Source organism: Ptychodera flava, chromosome 8 (assembly GCF_041260155.1).
Source record: "Ptychodera flava strain L36383 chromosome 8, AS_Pfla_20210202, whole genome shotgun sequence".
Lineage (NCBI taxonomy): Eukaryota > Metazoa > Hemichordata > Enteropneusta > Ptychoderidae > Ptychodera > Ptychodera flava.
Window position 1 is genome coordinate 21,871,365 of NC_091935.1, and position 19,067 is coordinate 21,890,431.

The 19,067-nt window shown below is 40.2% G+C and overlaps 1 protein-coding gene across 2 annotated transcripts in view; it reads right to left on the reverse strand.

Moving 5' to 3' along the window:
• Positions 1 to 507: 507 nt before the first annotated feature.
• Positions 508 to 19,067, reverse strand: part of LOC139138785 (prostaglandin F2-alpha receptor-like) — a 53,042-nt gene continuing 34,482 nt past the window's right edge. The window contains exons 1-4 of one of the 2 annotated variants that reach the window (XM_070707311.1): positions 17,003 to 17,200; positions 5,804 to 6,867; positions 3,176 to 3,584; positions 508 to 1,930 (exon numbers count right to left, since the gene is read on the reverse strand). In XM_070707311.1, the coding sequence (XP_070563412.1) occupies positions 3,525 to 3,584; positions 5,804 to 6,733 (990 nt within the window). In that variant the 5' untranslated portion in view covers positions 6,734 to 6,867; positions 17,003 to 17,200 and the 3' untranslated portion in view covers positions 508 to 1,930; positions 3,176 to 3,524. Of the gene's footprint in view, positions 1,931 to 3,175; positions 3,585 to 5,803; positions 6,868 to 17,002; positions 17,201 to 19,067 lie in introns of those variants that run through there. The other variant, XM_070707313.1, reaches the window with a different exon arrangement.

Below are 19,067 nucleotides of genomic sequence, written 5' to 3' on the forward strand. Positions count from 1 at the left end.
TGAATAGTTTGTGGAGGGACCGTGGTTTGTCTCCCTCACTCACGTAAACTTTCATGTTTGCATTGCATTCGGGCAATCACCCAGAGCAGGGGACGTTTGCCACGTCTGTGTATTGTTACCGAGACAGAGGAGGTCGGCAGAGACGGTCTCGTCGTGAAGGAGTGCGTAAATAGATAAATAATGAACAATAGAGAGAATTCATCCGCACAGAACCTGAAAAACAGACAATTGCCTCGGATAGACCACCCCATTAGACATCGATACAAAAAAAAGACGATAATTATCGGCAAATATCGACGAATGCTCACAATAGAGCCAGGGCTTGCATGGGCCCGTTCTTTGTTTCTCACCTTGGGCTCTGTATGCACAACGCACGGACGATGTAATAGATATTGCACCAGCTTTATAACCACGTCTAGAAACAAATGTTCTCTGTGAAAACCAGGACTTTTTGAAACTCTGAAACTGGTGGAGAAATATTCCTGTATGTCTGTACTTCACATGATCTGAAATGCAAGCTTTGAATCTCACTGGCTTGCGCACGATGTGCAAGAAAACTCGCACTAGAATTGCGCATTGCTCGCGAGAACATTTTAATGTCACAGTGACAGGATACACAGAGTCGATTGAAAATTACAGACATGAATTTTATAACGGTTGTTACATGGAAAACATCTTCATCAGAAACTGGAGTAATATTAAAATATATGAACACTTCACATCGATTTTACGAAAAAAAGATCCGTAGAAAAGACGGTGGCGACACCAAAATTGGGTTTACAGTGTAAATACAAAAGCGCGCCTCAGGCAACTCTCTTTCTGTAATAACCCCATTCTTTTTGTAGATACCTTGTAGCCACGAATAGTTTGTGCCGCATTGCGTTATATTAGACTTTTACTGTGCATGACGTAATGTAACAGAAAACTCGGCTGACGTCATCAGCTTCGAGTGAGGAAAAAACTGTTTAAAAAATTCTGAAGGTATTATCTGTTTGTTTGTGTGGAATACCCGAACAAGAAAAATATAAACAACATCTAAAGAATTTGCAGAACAATAACAATACTCATCGGTCCTGACTTACAACAACAGAAGCGTCCGACAAGGACGAATTAGGTTATGGCGTCTTTGAGACAACTGAGGATTTTAAAATACTCGCATCATCCCGTGACTCACATGAATAATGCCGATTCTTTCATTCAGCGGAAGAAAGAAAACAGTGAACAGCTTTCAATTTTCTTGAAGATATGCTTACATTTGACCTCAATACTATCTACTGACAAAACTGGATAAAAAGCGCACCTGATAGCAGAGGCGTACAGAGTACATTACTAAATTAAAAGTAGAGCTCACTGGGAAAGATAAATGCCTTATAAATGCTCTTGAATGATATCCTTATCGGTTGAAACACTTCCGATCGAATGGTCTGTTTCAGGGTCTTTCCATTCTTTCGATAGGGAGTAAAGCTCTTAGCAAAAGTTTCTTCTCAAGAGTTGTGTTGGTTCAGACTGGAGAGACGATGAATTCTCACACTACGGTGCCAGCAATGAACAAAAGAGGAGACGCTTTCACAGGACAGTACTCAGAACAAACGATTATGTAAAGGTCTCAGATTTGAACATTGATCGTCAGAGCGAAGTACTGGTTACATCAATTCACATAACTCGGTAGTAAACCGTTCGATCACAGGAGCTTGCATTTTCCCCGTTGACAAGAGCGCATGTGTTGAGCGCCCTCACACAATTCCACCGAAGGATCGTTTTGTTTGTGCAATGAGCGGGCAGACCCGTGCACCAACGAGCGCTATATGACGTCAGTTTCTGCGAGACACCGCGTGTATTATCCGATCACACATTGACAGTGACTTCCATCTTGTGTCGGTCCCTTCTAGGTACCCGTGGGCTTGCATTGGTTCCTGGGATACTCACTTCCCTGTATAGTAAAAATAGTTCTGTCAATGCACATCACCGGTCACAAAAACGCAAAACAACAGATTATATTATATCATAGCACAAACATGTTAGGAATATGTGCCCGAGGACAGGTGCATGACCACTTGCCCGACGTAAGGAGGGCAAATTGTCTGCTGCCTCGAGGGTACGTAGTCCCTTGTTTGGGCAATAGCGTTTTTATTACATGACTCAGTCTCTTACATAGTTTTCTCTCCAATTTTTTGAGTTTACATACAAATGACAATCATATACTTTATGTCATTTTAAACGAAAATTTGGTGAAAAATAGAATGATTTTCATCATCGAACGGCGCATCGATGTATTTAAATCATCGTTATAATTATGCGGTTTTTTAAATTTTTCCTCATTTTTTATAAAAGCGGTATTTCCTTCGTAAAACGTGTAATTTTATAACTTTATCAATCGTCCAGTTGAAAATAGTTCCGGTTCACTTTCCGTCCAGTGATGACTATGCGGTCCGCTACTTTATCAACAAGTTACCATCGAATCCTATGGAGCGCGCGACGTTCGATATACCAGGCATGTAATAAATCATTCACCGGCCCGCTAACTCCCGGATGTTCCTATTAAATAAATGCAGTGATTTGCACTCACAATAAAGCGTGTAATGAAAGACGAACTTGCCCATTATCTATAGCTATTTCATCTGCACTGTTGTCCGATTATTAGTTTTTTTTCTCCACAAGACCTCTTAGAAAACGCTAATAACACCTATAGGTCATGTTTTACAAATTTAGGCCAAGTCATGTACTTTGGCTTAACGGAGCAATAGGACTGGGAATAGACACAGACACAGACACAGACACACTTTGAAACAACATAATACGATTGGCTTTTTCAAGTTCATTACATCGAAATAGGGCAATAGAATTGACTGAAAAAACATTTACATTATAAATATTAACGAAAACATCGCAAGCGAAAACCTATTAAATTCTTCGATTTAAATTATGGATCAACATGTCGAACGATAACATCGACACTATATACTGCTTTTTGTAGCCGTTCAGTCGTGACTGTCGCTGTTAACGTGCATCCAACGGTGTATTTTGAGCGTTTTGATATAAAGCAGGTTGTTAGGAATGCACACGGCAGGTGATGTAATTTGTGGCAAGGGAAATATGATAGACTTATATTTACCATAGGCAATGGAGTAAAAATATTTCTCTTCTGTCTCTGGCCAATATTTTAGAGTAAGCTTACCTGTGAATGTCTAGAGACGAAGGCGGTAGCGGCTCCGCATTGGCGTCAGCAGAGCTCTGTCCGTTGCAGCCAGACAGTTCTCCGCCGTACACCGTTCGCCCGCTGCTGAAGTAGGAAAACCGCGAGTCGAGTTCACCGTCCTGTGTCCATCTCATCGGCGAGCAGCAGCAATCGCAACAGCTCTCCTCGGGGCCCGACCCTTCGCCATCGGCCGCCGGGTGCGCCGCTATCGCCGACGAACCGGCGTCTCCATCCTGGACACAGCAATGCTTTCTCACGAACTGGGCGCGTGAGATGAGAAAGACCAGCGGGTTCAGGCAAAATCGGGCCATGGCCAAACGGAAAGCAATCAGTTCCATTGAATTGTTTCGTTGCACATTCTTTTCGAGGGTGTCGACCAAATTTTCATCTACAATAGAACAAAATAGTTTTTTAAAGAATATATATATATATATATATATATATATATATATAATTACTTCAAGTATAAAGTAATAATATCGAGCTGTTACTAAGTTTCATATATATATATATATATATATATATATATATATATATATATATATATATATATATATATATATAATGGTATCAGGTATAGACCGGGGAGCAACTTTCCCTATTACATTCCACGAAAAAATTTCACGATCGATAATTTACCAGCAAAAGGCACGCTGAAGTTATTTTCCCTGAGAAATGCACTATTTTATGTTTTATCTTTATACGGTAACGAGGTAGTGAACTACAACGGCATACACACTCACCAAAATGTGTCACAGAGGTGACGACCGACATCGTTGATCTATGAAAGCGTGAGAGGTCAGCACTATGAAAGTGGAAAACTCTCATGCGGTAATTACGTGCCACATTTGAGATGTTATGGAATTATCCTCCTCGAAAATGAAAAACTTGAACCTTTGTTGAACATTTCCTAAAGACAGCTGTCGACCGTTCTCTTACAAAATCAAAATCAAAATCGGGAGGTCGGCACCAAAGAAACAAATTGAAATTGCCTAACATTTACCGACACTTGACATTCAAAATGGCCGCCTCCGGGTTTAACTCTTCGGGGAAAAAGTAAATTTTCGATTTGATAAATAAATAAATAATGATATAACTATATGATTAGTAAATAAGACGATGAAAACTTTATTTACTCCAAGAGCTCCAAAAATGAACCTCACAAGCGGTAGACCTGAAAAGTGTTTCAAAAATAGTCACGGAGGTGCATTCTACCGAATTGCATTGCGAATGTGAAACTAAGCAAAGCTGTCCATCTCCTGTATTTTAGAGAGAACTCTCGATACTTATCGTGAAGATTTAACCGCCAAATTTGGCATCATTTTGTAAAGTCACTTTATACTAAAATCCATACGTTTATTTTAGGATAATGCAGTGACAAAGTTTTGCCACATAGTTTCTTTCATTTTCTGTAACCTCTAACCTAAAAGAAATTGATAAGCAACGGATTGATTTTGCACCTAGAATGTGCCATATTTCTCCCGCCTCCAAATGGCAGCACTGTGACTCTTTCATTTTCGCGCGCGGGGTTCATAAACTTTGACCCGATATACTTGTCGCCTGCTCTCGCAAAATGTGAGCAGCCCGAAATGGCTAGTATATTTCTCTGAAAAGCGGGACAGGTATACTCTGACGTGTGAAATTTATATTGTCAATGTTTTGCCAATCATGGTACTATGATGTCGTCAAGGAAACGATCACTATGAGGAAACGTTCACCATTCTGGTCACATACTCGATAAAAGGACAGGACAATATGGCTGCGATGAAACGATTCTTTGGCTTGATTTGCTGTAAAGACACTACGACTCCGACTTTATAGATGGAAGCATCTCCAAATGAAGCTGCGCGCCATCCAACAACTCGCAAACACATTAAATCCATCCGACCCACTCCGCTACCTTTCCCTTGGGCCGAATGCGGAGGCACACGTGCAGGCACACACACGCACGTACACAGTGGCACGTACTTTCGCATCTAGACATTCGTCAACGACGTGCTTTTCAAACCGCGGATCGAGTTTGTATCAGATGATTTTTAGGGGTCTTCATGCTATTTTATTTTCCACTGAAACTGAAGTTTACATGATAAATTTGGATTCTTTCCGACTGCGACTGCTGTACTACATTCTGCATGCCTGAAATGATAAGGACACGATTGCCATGCTAGACGATTTGCTCAGGGGACAGTATGGCCACCGGCGTTAGCCATAGAAATTTGCAGTTAGACGTGTAATTGGTCTCAATGCGTTATATTTGTGCAATGAAACATCCATTTTAAGAAATGCAATTTTCTACATCACGACATCTCGAACTACGCATAGATTTCCCTTCCTTGATGAAGGTCTTAATAGGAACTGGTTATTCCAACCAAGGTCCCACGCTGACGGTCTGTGGTTCTCGGTTTGAAAGTCGGAAACGTGATAAACCGTTCTTTTGTAGCTTGTATTTAAATAATTACATGAAGTACAATCCCTATCGATATGAACGGATGAGGGGTTAATCATAAAAAGTGTTCGAAATTTTCCACAAGGAAACACATTTATGTTGTAGTCATGGGGTGCTAATATAACACTGAACATGAATGATATAATTTTAGCAAAACTTACGATGAGGGGCGTCCAACACGCGATGAACACAGAAATGAACCCTGTCAGCAGTAGCACCATTTCTACGGCCGCTTTACCGTCTCCCTTCCCCTTGCGTCGCTCCGGCTTCATCTCGGTGACGCTGTTTCGCCTCCCGCGGTGACGGATCCTGATGGTGATGCCGACGCTGGCGGTACTGCCCGTGACGCCTATCATGACGCCGAGCACGACGGCCACGAAGAGGCTGGCGTAGAGTCGCTGCGAAGTGTCGCGGGAGAACCAGTTGAAGAAACACCAGGTGCCCGGGAAGTGTATGACGTTGTTGCCGAAGCCAACCGCCGGCAGGATGGCGACGAAGACGGCCAGCACCCATGATATGCCGACCATCCACTTGACTTTCCGGCGCTCCATCTTCACACCGTACGCGACCGGACGGCGCGTCGCCAAGTACCGTTCGAGAGACATGAGGGCAAGGAGAAACGACGCCACATACCAGTTGAAGAGCATAGCGGCGCTATGGCAGTCACAAAACAGAGGTAACTCCTTCAACAACCACGAGCCGGTGACAGCGGTCGCCACCGGCCCCGAGCCGATAGCCACCACCGATATCAAGTCAGTCCAGAGTAAGGCTGACAGCAGACGGTAAAAAATGACACCACGTTTGCGATCTCTGATCCTGTAGAACGCGACAAGTGCGAGGATTCCGAAGACGAAGCTTGTGGAGAAGGCGATGGTCGGGGTTGCGACGCCGACCGTGCCGAAGACGACCGCCCCGGTGTCCGTTTCATTTTGAGGAGACGGCATGCCTAGGCGATGAACATTGCCCGGAGACCTTAATTCTGGACAATCGTCTTCGTAGTCGTCAACTAGCATCCGAGGTGATTCGGGCAAGGAAGTAGGCGTGCCACTGACTGTTGTCATGGTAACAGATCTGTCGTCGTCAAGTATCATACGTTGCTTATTGGATTATATCGAGATATCCATTATGAGCCTCTCAAGCGGCGCCCTCTATTATTCCGTCACAACCTCTGTACAATATTGGCCGTAAAAACGCCTGCTCCGCTTATCCACCTACTGGCATTTTCCTATATCGAAAACATGGAAAGAGAAATATGATACTTGCGTTATCTATATGTGTAGTAGTATTGCACATCTGCGAAGTAATAACTGTAAGGCAAGATGGTATCATTGAAGATAAATTCTGTTCGGAATATGGCACAGTGTTTAGGGTATATATATTTTTTCCGAGAATTGCTGAACTTCAAATAGGATGCGCCTCCAGGCCAGATACTCGGACTCTAAATTTTTTACAGTACTTTTTCTGATTGCATGGGCCCAATTTGAAGATCTTGGACTAAGTAAACTTTTTACCGTCTTATATTTGGTGAAAATCGAAAATGAAATCCCCTCTGAAGAGTTTAGACAGGAATTGCGGCCATTTTGAATTTCAAATATGTCGTTAAGTTTCCAGTGTACCAGAATCTGCACGATGACGCCCTATTTCTGTTCTTGAGTTTCAGAAAGAATAGTCAAGAGTTTCCTTGAGGAAAGTTTGGACCAAATTTTAAGTCTTTCAACTTCGAGGTGCTAGCTGCCTTTATAACTTTAATTATATTGTCATAACACTTGTCACACCTCTTGTAGGCGACCACGACGGAGACGAACCGCAATCTTCTGAGGGTGGGCATGACAAAAAGTGATTAAAACGAGACAAAAAGCAATAACAAAACAAAAATAATAAATAAGAATGAGTCCATTCTGTGCTGGATCAGACTTCCAAGAGATGCGACATCAAACTGGGGGGGGGGGGGTTGGATTGGGGTTGGGGATATTCAGACCGATGATAATCCGTATCGACATATGTTTTAAGATAGGAAAAGTATTTCACCAGAGTTCAACACTTTTTGCACTTTCAATTCGTGTAAAATGCTCCTTTTGCAACGACGCTGAACAAAATATACTTTGCGGGGTTTCCCTATGGACTTGCCTGACCTTCCCGGGATCTAATGGTTCACACCGTGTTTTATAAACCAGGATAAGCATATCACGGTAGACCAGACACAGAGCAGATTATAAATGGCGTTGAAGGTTGAGATAATGAAGTATATATTGTTCGAGGTGTATCGTAATGAATATGCAACTACGTCATATCCTAAATTTGTTATAAAAAAGTGATTACTACGACAGATTAATACTGTTCTTTCTCTCTTCAAGGAAACACAATAACGCAATCGATCGCATTCGACACCACTTCTTTCTTTTCATGCGGAACAGCTAAGCTCCAATCGAAGGAATCGGCTATTTGCCAATCATATTCGGCGAGGGGTGGCACAGAGCCCGGCCTAGACGAGCTGGCGATTAACAAACTAAACAACTCCAGTGTTTAGCATCGACAAAGCATCCAGCCCTATTCAATTACATGCTTGTCACAGTATACTGAATCACCGTCGTCTCATGCAGAATGTCGGATACATCAAGGATAGGTGAAAATGACAAAGAAGCGGTTAGGTTACAATAAAACCTGACACGATCAACCCTGAAACACTAATATGACCATGCAGATAGCTTGTGTTTTTCATTGTTGTCGGCCAGAGAAACGAAATGTTAACATTGTTTCTATCCGTCCGAACCCTTACACCAAATTTAAGTCTGTTTTGTTTCTCCCTAGGGTCTAGGGTCTATGGTCAGTGTATCTCATTAGGCAAACAATTTAAAAGCTATTCTCATTAATTAGCGCTGTAACAATTCACTAATTGTTTTCATCCAAATATAACTGCTCGTCCCCAAAGCGAGGTTATGAATTATTCTCAACGGCGTCAGCAAAGGGCGATATCTGTATGGTATAAATTACAGGGCGCGATATCAGTAGCGTGGCAGGGTCTACGCGGGTAATGGGCCTTACGAACTTTGCCATCTCGCGTATATCATTGAAAATATCCGAAATGTGGTTAAGCTTTAACGATAAGGAATGAAAACCTGAATTACATCGCGTGTACACCCAGAAGAACGATATCCACTCATATTAAAAACCGCGAATTCACTTTTTATCTTGATGCATCACCCGAGAGTATCTCTTCATTTCTGCATTTTGGCGGGGTAATCTACGCGCGGATCAGACACTTACAGATTTTGGCGCGATTCACGAGCGTTCTGTAGATTGCTTTACCTCTAATCGCTTTGTCGCGTGGCTTGAAGAGGAGCGCTCCTCGGTAAAAACGACGAATATGAAATAGTTTGCTCTTTAACGCAAAATATAGGATATAGATAAGTGATGTGAACATCAATTCCAAAGAATGGTGCCATGGGCTGTAACTGTCATGCAGCGGTGCGATAAAGGTCATATGTCCCGGATATTACGGGGTGTCTGTCGTACCTTCCAGAGAAGCCGTGGTGGGAAAGCTGTTGAAACGAGAAACAGGGAGACGCTGTGTAACGCTTGGTATTTTCGTTATATGCTAAGGTATAGTCAAGAACTTCCCCATGTGCGGTTTCGCCCGAAGACTGCGCGTTTTAAAGCACGACACTACTCACTGTGTCAGAGGCTTCATGGTGAATTTTACAACGAAATTTTATTTTATCTATAAAGCCGTAATCCTCCGTATTTTACAACACTTGTCTTCGCATATATACCTTGTCAGTAATATTGAGTCCAATACAGCCGAACAAAAGTGGGTAGCGTAAAATTGAAAAAGAAATGTTGTTTAATTAGGCAAATTTCAGTAAACAATCTTTTTATATTTTGTAGTGACTTTACCGGTGTCATAAGTAACTTTGAACGACAAGCAACGCAACCCAGAATATCTAACACACCGCTGAGGACGTCGCCTTCTATCGACAAATTGGTTGGATCGGAGTCTCGTGATTTTCACAGGCTGCACTGCGATGGCTAAACTCTCTCCCTATAGCCTGAAATGCTAAAGTCTTGTCATGTGCATATATGCTTAGAATCACTATGTTATTACTGCAGCGAGCACTAAACGGCAACAAACATGAATAGAAATCACACAGCTTGAGTATATGTACCAAAGACAGAAATTATGTGTGGAATATGACCAGGTCTGAGAAAGCAGTCGGGAGACGAAGTCGTTTAATATTACAGAAGAACGCTTATGTTTACAAGTGTTCCTAGCTTGCAATTTGAACACGTCATGGTTTATGTCGTGGCGGGTTTTTCTATCCAAAACTTTGACAATGACAGAATAGATTGCCTAGAGAGATAAACCAATTTACAGTTATGAAATAATTATTTTGAAATATTGCTAAACAACAGCTCTGTAAACATTTTAGCTTCACTGCTCACCTTGACGGAATAAATAAAGGTAATTGGCATAGTACTAATTTTTCGTGTTCAGGTTTTTGAAAAAATTACGGTATCTTTGGAAGCTGTTTGCTGATGCAGAACGGGACGCACAGTTTGCCACTGCGATGGTCTGGCATTGCGTTAGTACAGTGTCTGGAACTTTTTATCGACATCGGCCGAGAGCTCGCCGCCAAACTGGAGAATCGTTTGCGGTGATTTTTGCCCAAGAGAACGTGGAAATTTGTTCGTAATAGCCCTTCACTTGGACAATCTCTGACCGCCGGTTTCGCTGCTGCTACACGGAGCGCGTTTGAAACGTTCTGGTCTACACCCCTGATTCGACTTGAAGCAAAATTGGATACGCAGTTATATTAATTACATGGAAAGCCATGATGAACATGAGGTCACACCGTGCCGAGGCTCATGTGCAGTTTCCTGATGATATGAACTTCTCCTACATGGAAAAGTCACTTTTCTGCAGGTGTACAGATGTGCGGCACGCAGATTAAGATTATTCTGTCTTCCATGGCATATTATCGAAACCATTCTACGGTAATTGTGGCGTCGAAACGCTTATCTTATTGCTGCATATTCTGATGTATGTAGGGAAAGGTAAAGGTCGTGAAATTGCTATCAAGTAAACAAAATGACGAAATTGATGAAATAAGAATCAAGAGATGAGAACCTTGGGAAAGACACTTTTTGTTAATGAAGGCGATGTAAGCTTACATTGTTTGGGTTAACTTCATGGTTGCTACAATAAACTTGGCATTTGTGTATGCGTAAAGGTAAGAAAGCGTTTAATTATAATTTAAAAACTCTTATATACAGCAGGTACGTAGACCTTCTCTAACTGTGGATATATTTCATGTAACTTTCTTTCGCTCTTGGTAAGGTTTATAGCAGACTCCAATGTGTATCATTCAACGGATAAATTTTTAAGTAGTTACAGCTTACCGTAGACAGGTTGTACTTGTATAAAAAATCGTCACCTCGTTGGACAGATTTTTGGCAACTACATTTTTTTCCACGATACATTTCTGGTCTGACGCTTGTCTTGACCCTTTTTAGGTCACTGTTTGGATCAAGTGAAGTTTTCAACTTCTTGTTTTTGAGAAAGACACGGGTGCGGGGGGGGGGGGGGGTTAGCGTGAAGAAAGGGATAGAGCGGCCATTTTAAATTATCACTATAGTATTGCGAAGGTTCGGGGAATTTGTTTCACAAATCCCAAACTTGGCACGATGGCCCGCTGGTGTCTTTTTTCTTGATCATAAAAGACTTCGATTTCAAGTTTCCCCGGGAAAAGTTTGAACAAACGCTTCGAAACTTATCTGAACCGAAGCGCGACTTATCTTAACGGAATCGCCTTAGCGCCGCGATGATACCGACCAGGCCACGTTCTGGCCCCAAAACCTAAAATCATCGTATGATATACAGCTTTTCATTCGATATTGAATTATTTGTACAGCAAATACGTTTTATCAGAATACATTTTGCAGAGAGGAGACCATCAACTTACCTTGGCATTGTTCCTTATAAACGTCAATTTCATCTTAATTATACTGGTAGAAATGTGGGCGATTACACCACCATCACTTCGTCTGTGATTACACACAATGTCTATGAACGCCCTCAATGTCGTTGACTATATTTTCTGCTTTACGAGAGAGACATTTTCGAGTGATTGACAGAATCGATTCGATCAATAAAACCCTTAAAATGTTTTGTCTTAGCTGAAAGTCGTTTTAAAACGATTTTTTAAAAAAAATCGGTCATTTGGTTCCTATGTTGCCTTACGAAAACAGGATCACGATAAATCGGAAGAATTGTTTTTTTTTCAATCAGTATAGAGTGTCTGTTTCCTGGCGAATGTGTCCGGTGGAAAATGGCTGGAACTACAAATACTGATTCTGCGCAACACCGTCTGGACCTGAAGCAGTCGTTTCACTGCATTCGCGGAGTTCGGCGCGTCTCGTACGAGTTGTTGCTAAGAAACCAGTCTTTGTTCCGCCATTATTGGTTCTTGCTTTATTTTGCAAAGGATTTCAGGATTGCCTGTGATTTTGTTTGTTTGTCCATGTTTGATTTATACGTGCGAAAAAAGCGAGGATATCGAGAGTTCTCTCTTACGTTTATTACAATCATAACAAAATAGTGCTTACAGATAAGGCAAAACTGCCAATCTTCGTGGGGTGCAACGAACGCCGCTATAATGGCTATTGATTAAGGCGATGATATAAGAGCAATTACCGATTTCAACCTTGACTTGAGTTAATCAACGCGATTATTTGCATGTTAGACAACTCTTTTGTTTTTTAATTAAGTTCAATGGGGATGCATTGATTGACCTTCTCCTTTGTGACCTGATTTTCTCCTTGTGTTTATTCTTCCTCCAGAGTGGGAGACTTTCCCAAATTGGTTACAAAAGTGAAACAGTTCCAATCGATAGTACTCCCCGACTTTCCGCCAAGCAATAGGGATCAACGCATATTTTCTATCTGTTCAATTGGAACCCTGTCGTTGATGGCGCCGGTGGCGTACACTGAAACAGGTACCAAAAACTTGGGCGAGCAAAAACAGCTGACCGGCCAACCTATACCGAGAAACTTAAGCAGTTTTCAAAGCATCGTTAAGTTTGTAGAAATCGAGTCCTCTTTCTCGATGAGTGTACAACGTCGGGTAAAAAAACCCACTCTGCCGAGTTGGTTAGTTTCTTCGGGGCACATATGATTGATTTTGCTCACAGCTGACTGTCTCCGAGACGGCACCCTAATTACATTTATTTAGACATTCTTTGATCTGTAAACACCACTCGACCACCGACAAAAGAAGAGACTTTCGATTGCTGCCTCGTCACCGATACAATTTATCGATTGCTTAGAGGGCTCTATTATGAATAATAGTGAAGCGCGCCTAATGTCCACAAAAGCCGTTCGCATGGAAAATATTCAAAACATTACACAATGGAAACTCGAAAGAGTAACGAAATGTTACTCTGTGTGTTCGCATTTAGTTACACATACATGCCCAACCATAGCATCTCACGAATAAAACGTATGTACCCGAAAAGAACAGCCTGTTGTTGTGAGAAAAAAGGTTATCGGTTAAACTACTTGAAGACATGAATATTTAAAGACCTTTGGCACCACACGATGAAGACAACAACCTCAAACCAGAGCAAAGTATCAAAACAGATTCCTTTTATAGTTCTGAGTTACTTACCTATGTCTAAATAGACTAAGAATCGACACAAATAATCATAAAATATCAATAGAATACACACTTTTTTGAAAGTTGGGTTACCATCAACCAAGAGATTTCACATCAAATCAGACACTAACACACTGTACCGCGACTGCCCGATGATGTTTAGCCGTCGCGTTATCGGAAAATGACCTGATCCCTCCCCTGGTGGGGGGGGGGGGGGCAAAAATAATATAGCCCGACTTGTTCACTTTCCCCATCCTGGTTTTACCTCCTATACCATCGGTAAGGAACACGGCTTGCTAGCTCCTTAGGAGGTACAGAATCAGTCGGGTTTCCATGGAATTTAATGAGGATATGTAAACAAGAAACAAGAATGTTCCAACGCAAACAAAATGATCAGAATCTTGCAAGATTATTTCTAATAGCGGAACTATCTTTGAAGTGAGTAAACATATCTCGGGAAAAAAGAGAACTGAGTTGATCGTACAGTTCTGTAACCACAATATATTGCTGTTGATAAAAACCACCGTACATGACATTTATCCGTTAACATAGTGTTTTTATGATTTTGTTTCAAAGATGGATTTTCTAACGTTAATGTGCTCACAGGGCGGTTTTAGCTATAGTTGCTGTCACACGTATTCACGAAATGCAAACGTGATATGTATTTAGGCACACCCGCAAATATGGCCGTCGATGTCGCCTTTGATCAAAGCTTTGGCTACAAATTGTTTGGTTTTGGAATCAAAAAAGTAATGTGATAAACGAATCCTTTTGTATAAGCCAACAAAGAAACGACTTAATGACATATTTTTGTGCTTTTGAAGGTCGTTAAATCAGAAAAAACAACAACACGATAGTCTTGAAAATGGCCTTCAGATAATGGCATTTGATATTTGAAAAACATGGCGGAAATGTTTATCCAGGAGGCTAACACTTCAATTAAGGTCGGCACTGACTCACAGCATCACAGTTGATAAAGAATAATCTAGAGGATGTAAAAGTAAAATTGGATCATACTCAGTGGTGAAATAAAAATAGATGAGCCAATCATAGCTTGACAGGCGATAGTTTTACCAGGAATTAATATTGCGACAAAGGCTTTTGCTATTACATATAAATTTTGAAATCTCTCAGAACTGCCAATGCTAAATAATGCAATTATGTGAATCTAGTCATCATGATATGAATAATTGCAACTCACAAGGCGTGAAAAAAATGGAAAAGTATAAATTTAAGAATGGATATCTCGGCACTTGGCAGGAGAATGTGTATACCATGATTCCAGGAATGATAATAACGGTAGCAGATTTTCCTGTAAGACTGCTTTATAGACTGTATTATTGCAGAACTTAATCGTAATGAACATTTGATGACCATTAAAGATGTACTCGACAGATCCTGCATTAAAATAAACTTCTATTCCTCTCAGTGGTCTATCTCAAAGCGGAAGTGTAGTGTTTCTAGGATCATACAACTTATTTTTTCCAATGATAGGAATTAAAACATGACAAGGTCATTAAGAACACCTAAAAAGATTGCTGTTTCGTGAATAATGCCATCGTTTTCTTAATCTAGAACTTCAGTCAGTCATTTAAAAGAAAATATTAAAACTTTAATCTTTTAGGGTAAAATTTGACCATTTCCAGGGTTGTTATTGCTCGACTCAAATATACCATATCTATCCATCAGTTTATACTTCAAAGAAACTCTTAAGATGCCATTCTTCTGTTGATAATCGTATCGAATGTGTTAATTTTCATAAGCACGTTGGACTCATCAATATAGGAGGAAACGAACAATATACCCTTTTCTCTTTTACACCGAACCCGTGCGAATGATTTCATTGGGGTGCAATCCTAGTCTTTCTGTAAGTGAAATCATCATGGATAAGCTTACTGGCGATCCAGATAAGCTGAATTTAAATCCAGACCAGGTTCTATGGTTGTGGCAAACAGTAAACGTGTTCAATAAATACAGTCGTAGCAGTTATGAGTGTTTATGGACGCCGACCTGCCCAGCCAGTCTGATTATTATAATATTGACTCTAGGAACATAAAAGAAGGTTTAAAGACCATCTACAGAAGGGACAGTAATCCGTGTCTAGTCAGATACTAGATTCATCTCAATTGTTAGTATAAATTTCAACCTCTCCCACTGGACTGAGTAGGTCTACAGACTTGCGCCATGTGAACACATTTTGTGATCTTTCGGAGTTTATGACATTCTTCGTTTAGTGCTCTACGCAATGATCTGACAGTTAAAATTTGACGAAAGGCGTCAAATTATGTTATCACTCCGGATAAAAAATGCATTAATAAATGTAAGCTTAAGAAAGAACATTCTAGTTTTCAGTCGTGAAGAATGAATGTTGGGTACATCCAAAACTTAAAATTTATACCAATTTCGAAGAATGACAGAATTTCACTGTGTAGATTGTCCTCAGTGTACTTTGACTGTAGACCAGACACTCATTAAATTTTGAACTTATCTACAATGGTAAAATGATGACTCCATATTTCATTCTGCTGCCTGCTTACATTTCTTGTTTGTGTGTTTTCGTGTCCCTTTTTGAATGAAAATTAGCCGTAATTCATAAGACAGATCTTCCTTCAACGTAACAGGCGGGGGATCTGTAATATTGCTTTTTCTTTAGCAGCACTTACTATGATTTATCTGTTTTTTTTTTTACAGTAAATAGAAAGTTAAAACAAAGGAAAGGGGAAAAAAGTCGACACAAGAACAAAAGTGAGAGACTGAGAAGTTTCAACATTTTCTTGTAAAGAAGTAACTGCGGTTCGTTCACACATACATAGATACATACATACTATACATAATATATTATATGACAATATGTATATATATTATATGACAATATTATATGACAATATATATATATATATATATAATATTATATGACAATATGTATATATTATATGACAATATTATATGACAAAATATATATATATATATATCTATATATATCTATATATATATATATATATATATATATATATATATATATATATATATATAATAATCAGTATGTATGATCTTGTTCGTTATCAACAATGAACTTTAAAGAATACTTTTTGAAATATAATTAAGGAATCTTAAGGAATTTACGGATTATAAAATGACGCATTTTAAATTTTGAACGAGACAAGGGGATTATTGTCCTAACACTATACGCTCGTCACTGTTAAAAGCAATATGAACAGGCAACCGAAGACACTGGAGCGATGAGGCAATCAGGGCTTGTAGAGTTGATTTCGGAAATAGTTGTACGGTAAAAGCAACAAATCTGACGTAAAAAGTTGCATAATAGGTCCAGCAAACGGCATGTGATGTCAAGTATGTTCAAGGAGCTGGAGTGTGTTGTTCTTGCAATGTCAATATAATTCATCTAATTCATAATTGAAGGGTATCGGAATACTTTGAACACAAATTCCAGGAACATCAAAACAGACAACCAAATCAACGAGTGATCTTCTATACGTGATGGGGCTTTTGCTGACAAACAGACATGGTCACATTATCTCCAAACTATTTTCATGCTCTCAGTGACTACCACACTGCCAATATCGATTGTAGGGTCATACAAACGACCATTGAAGAGTTCGAGTGTTCAAATGATAAGCCCAAAATTACCCCGCTGGGAATTAATTGGCTCTCGCCGAGAAGCTGCAAACAGTGAAAAATGTACACTCACCAAACACAGGTAGTTAACGACAGCTCTTTTACCGCTCATCGGCCTTATTTCAAACCGTAAATGTGGGCGTTTATGACGATCAGCGACTGTCTTATCACATGTTCAAAATTAAATAGCGACCGCATACGAATCAGCGGTTGGTGGGCGCTGTAACAATGAATCCTGTCGCCAGCCGAACAATGAACTGCGACAGTCACCACTCCCGACTACATAGGCCTAATTTATGCAAGTTCCACAGGAGACCACATGACATGAACTCACGCGAGACACTTTTTTCAGTTTAGCCTTTATCCACTGGATGTGAACTTAAACTACTCCGAGGATCAAATATGAGTATGCCAACTAACATAAGATAGAGAATGTCAACAACTTAGACAACTATCGCGTGTGCTATTTATGTTACTTTGGCGCCATAGCTTTTGCACCTTGTTCATATTTTGAACTTCAGACCACAAAAAACAAGTAAATAAAGGTTGGCTGAGTTTGCCCTAAACTTGTCATTTCTAGAGCGTAGTGATTGTATAAAGGTATATCAAGTAGCTGAAATAAATGAACCGTCACGTGACTGTCAAAAATACCGTCCGGTACTGTGGCTTACGACAACAGCTGAATCGTGATCACAACTTTCGACAGTTAGTCCTTGTCAGACGGGAAAAGATAAAACGCTTTCTCGGTGCGAGTTGAATGAAATACCATTTTATACGTGTGGCTAGTAAACACGCTTGCGTCACGAGAAGAACTGAGTCGGCAGAAGACTATCGATCGGGTTCAATCTTTGAAAAGAAATATAAAATGCAAACAGTAAACAAATGAAAGATTATTTCTAAACTTTGGCCAACACATCCTTTCGACATGTGTTAATGTTGAAGCTTTACGAGTCAGCGTTATTGAAGAAACCGTTATTATGTTATCATCTGACTTAAAGTGTTGGCACAGAAGAGAAAAAAAAACTCACTGAATAACGCAGAAAAGCATCGTGCAACCGCCCATACCTAGTCATGTCGTCCATAGATTTGTGCGCATAAGTTCATGTTCCATTGTTTAGAAAGACCATTTAGCCTCCAAACCCAACCCCATCATTTTCAATGACAGTATATGTTCGGTATACTCACAACGAGAAGTGTCATTGACTGTCAGATAGATCATTCATCATCCTATACTGTGACGTCAATATCTTATTATGCGACGATTAAGGATAATAAAGTCACTTTTGGTAATAGTGTCGTTATTTTTGTTCTTTGTTTCTCTGTCTCTGTCTGTCCGTCTGTCTGTTTGCCTGTTTCCCCCATATACATAATGCACATATTTTTTCGGATATTTTTGTTGCCCTCTACTACCTTAGACAGAAAGGTACACCAAATGAAACATCTATTAAAACACACGAAAAAGTCATTGGCGTATACAAAAATGTGTATGAGCTAGCATGGACGATGATTGATAGAATCTGCCAAAATGATTCTGAGCCAGTCTCTTTAACCGCCGTTTATAAACCAGAATGCACCAGGTCCGATGTGAGATTTGTTGTTACAAAAGGGTCTGACGCTTTAACCTTTACTCGACGATTGTCAGGTTTTTTGACATTTATCCTCTTCATATTTCACTCTCAATCTCTGTAGCATTAACTAAATCCTTGTCAACCGAACGTTGTCAATGGATGCCTTTTAATCCAAAATGTATGCGCCAGAAATCGTCCAAATGCCCGTCCTTAAACTCACCAATTCAAAATTATCCATAAGTAGCGATTCACATATCCTGCATAGACAACCAAGCTACTTAGCGTTTGGACAAGAAAGACGTTGCACAAGAGACAGCCGTTGATATGATAATATACCATGAAAAAACCGATGGCACATTATCAAATGTTAAAGGTACACATCCATTTAATCTCTTCAAAATACGTCCACGTATTTATTTCAACCTCCGCAATTGTTACCGGGGACAAATGGGTCCCTTTAAGTCCCTTGAGAAACGGTTGCATTAACGTTCTCCTTGGGATACAGAGAAGGGCAGGTGGGTCTTCATAGCGATTTGTCACTAGGTTACTTATTGTTTGTAAGACATTTAC